Raw genomic sequence first — 2,856 nt, 5'->3', positions numbered from 1 at the left:
TTCTTTTTAAATGTATTTAGTACAGGATCTACAAGGTCTCACTACACAGATTGGACTCATACTGATCCTCCTGTTTTTCAGTCTCCCAAGCACTGCGAACGGTGGTCCCCGTGCTTTGCTAAACTAGCTCCAAGTAGGTGCTTTAGACCACTGAGCCATCTCACCAGCCCCCCCTGGTTGCTTTAAGCAAACACTTAAATCTGCTGAGCTATCTGGCTGACCCACTTTTTTCTTTTTTTGAGACAGGTTCTCATTAGATATTTCAGGCTGGCCTTGAACTCAGGGAAATTCTTGTGCCTCGGCTTCCCTGGGATTACAGCTGGGATTACAGTGGTGCATCATCTCACCCAACTAATTTTATTTGTCTTTTTTTAATTTTTTAAAATTTAAACTTAAGTATTTGGTACAGGGTCTCACCATGCAGCTCCCACAGTATGTGGTGCCGGGGATTAAACCCAGTCCTTGAGCTTGCCAGGCAGGCGTTTAGACTGCTGAGCTATCTCCACAGCCCCTGTTTTTGTCTTTCTGAGACAAGATCTTGCTATGCAGTTCAGGCTGACCTTGACCTCATTTTGTAGCCCAGGCTGTTCTGGAACTCGCAACAATTGTCCTCCCTTCGCATCCTGAGTGCTGGGATTACAGACGTGCGAGACCGTCAGGCCTGGCTCTTTTTTTTTTTTTTTTTTTGTACGGGGCATCGAACACAGGACCTTACGCTAGCCAGGCAGGTGCTTATGCTGCTGAGCTATTTCCCCAGTCCCTCACTCTTTTTAACTTAATTTCTCATTTTATGATAGGGTCTTGGTAGATTGCTAAATTGCTCTGTGCTGCATTTGAATTTGAGATACAGGCTCAGGGAGATAGCTCAATAGAATAAGTGCTTGCCTGGCAAGTGCAGGGTCCTGAGTTCAATCCCTGGGACAGCAAAAATAAAATAAAGCATAACAAATTCTGTACAATAATACTACATACAAATGCTGTATTTGGGAGCCAGGAAGATGGCTCAGTAGAATAGGCGCTTCCCTGGCAAGCGTAAGGGTCTGAGTTCAATCCCCGGTTCCGGAAAAAAAAAAAAAATTGAAATACTTCTTCAGTTTCTGCAGTGCTGAGATTACAACCACATCTGGGTATATTGCCAGTTTTTTTTTTTGTTTGTTTGTTGGGTTTTTTTGATACCAGGGATTGAACTCAGGACCTTGTGCTTGCCAGGCAGGAACTTAAGCCACTGATTTATCCTCCCCGGCCCTATATTGGCGAGGTTTTTTTTTTTTTTTTTAATTTGTGTGTGTGTGTGGGGGGGGGGCCCAGCTCAGCCCACCAGGGGGCGGGGCTGGCTGGCATGTGGTGCTGTGCTGGGGGATTGAACCGCGGTCCCTGTGCTTTGCTAAGCTTGTTCTAACTAGGTGCTTCAGACCACTGAGCCATCTCACCAGCCCCTTGGCGAGGTTTTTTTTGTTGTTGTTGTTTTTGTTTTTTGGCGGAACCAGGGATTGAACTCAGGCCCTTGCGCTTGCCAGAGAAACGCTTATTCCACTGAGCCATCTCCCCGACCTCTATATTGGCGTTTTGGAAGATGACTCAGGCTGCATACAGAGGACGCCTTAGACAAAAAAGGAGGACATGCATGGCTCGGTTCCCACGAGTGGTGACCTAGCTTGGACGGACCTAAAGGTCGCCTAGCAACCAGAAAGCCCTGTTTCTGGGGTTTGACCGCTTTGAGCCTGTTAAAGGAGGTCCTACACCGTCCATCTCTATGCCCCGCCTCGTCCCGCGCGCAAGAGCCTATAAGCAGCCCCTCTCGGGGTCAGGGGGCGGGAAGAGGCTTCCTATTGGTCGGCTCTCCGGAAGCGACGGGATTCGTATCCTCACGCGTGTCGTGTAATACAGAGTGAAGGGACCCGTTGCGTGGCGCCTGTGAGTAGTGCAGGCGGGAGCTGGGTGGCCGGATTAGGCACTCCAAGAGCTGCGTGGAGAACTCCTCTCTCCAGCTCTCACTTTCCTTTCGTCACAGTAATGGAACATGGCTTGCATGGACCCTCGAGACCCAGCTCCCTCTCCCTGCTGCTGGCCTCTGTTGGCGGGTAGTGGTGGGGGTCTCAGCGATTGTGCGGGGACCAAGGGGGATCGGGGTTCCCACGTCCCTGAGCCCCGGTGCGTGACCGTGTATTTGGTTCCCAGAGCCCCCAGAGGAGGCCGGGATGTTCGTCCTGGTGGAGATGGTGGACACGGTGCGGATTCCCCCGTGGCAGTTTGACAGGAAGCTCAACGACTCCATCGCCGAGGAGCTGAACAAGAAATTGGCCAACAAGGTATTGGGTTGGCATGCGAGGCCCGGGGGTGCCTAGCCCTAGCCTGGGCAGGTAGCGGGATGGCGTAGGGTATCCCAGCCTTGGAAGGAGGTTGGAGGCGATCAGAAGAGAAAGATGGAGCCGTGCTTGGTGGTGCTTGTCTGTAATTCCCGAATTCCGGGAAGCTGAGGCAGGAGCATGACGAATTTAAGTTCAGTCTGGGCCACTTAGTGACTTAGACCCTGCCTCAAAGTACAAAAGGGGTGGGGATGTAGCTCAGGTCGAAGGCTCTGGCTTCAGGCCCCAGGCAACAGAGTACTTACTACATAGCTGTAACTAGGAAGTGCTAGTTTGCACACTTCCAAATCACTCTGCCGTCGTTGGCAAGTCATTCTCTCAGGGCGGTTTCTAGTGTATGAGAGTTGCTGTCCCGAGCCTTATCATTCCTTGCTGCACACCTTCGGTGCGGCCTGCCTCTGCCTCTGGCGGGCTCCTGCCACTACTGTCCCCTCCTCAGAACTCATCACACCTCTTCTCTTCTGTTCTCTTCCCTTCTCTGCTCTGCTCT

The 2,856-nt window shown here is 51.3% G+C and overlaps 1 protein-coding gene across 2 annotated transcripts in view; it reads left to right on the top strand.

Annotated features, from left to right (window-relative positions):
• The first annotated feature begins 1,851 nt into the window (after positions 1-1,851).
• Polr3h (RNA polymerase III subunit H) overlaps positions 1,852-2,856 on the top strand; it is a 9,095-nt gene continuing 8,090 nt past the window's right edge. Inside the window, exons 1-2 of one of the 2 annotated variants that reach the window (XM_023702702.1) lie at positions 1,852-1,914; positions 2,179-2,309. In XM_023702702.1, coding sequence (XP_023558470.1) covers positions 2,199-2,309 — 111 coding nt within the window. In that variant the 5' untranslated portion in view covers positions 1,852-1,914; positions 2,179-2,198. The other variant, XM_023702703.1, reaches the window with a different exon arrangement.

This window comes from Octodon degus, unplaced genomic scaffold, assembly GCF_000260255.1.
Source record: "Octodon degus isolate 3935 unplaced genomic scaffold, OctDeg1.0 scaffold00156, whole genome shotgun sequence".
NCBI classification, from domain to species: Eukaryota; Metazoa; Chordata; class Mammalia; order Rodentia; family Octodontidae; genus Octodon; species Octodon degus.
The sequence above is the reverse complement of the archived record's forward strand: the minus strand, read 5'-3'. Positions and strand labels throughout refer to the sequence as shown.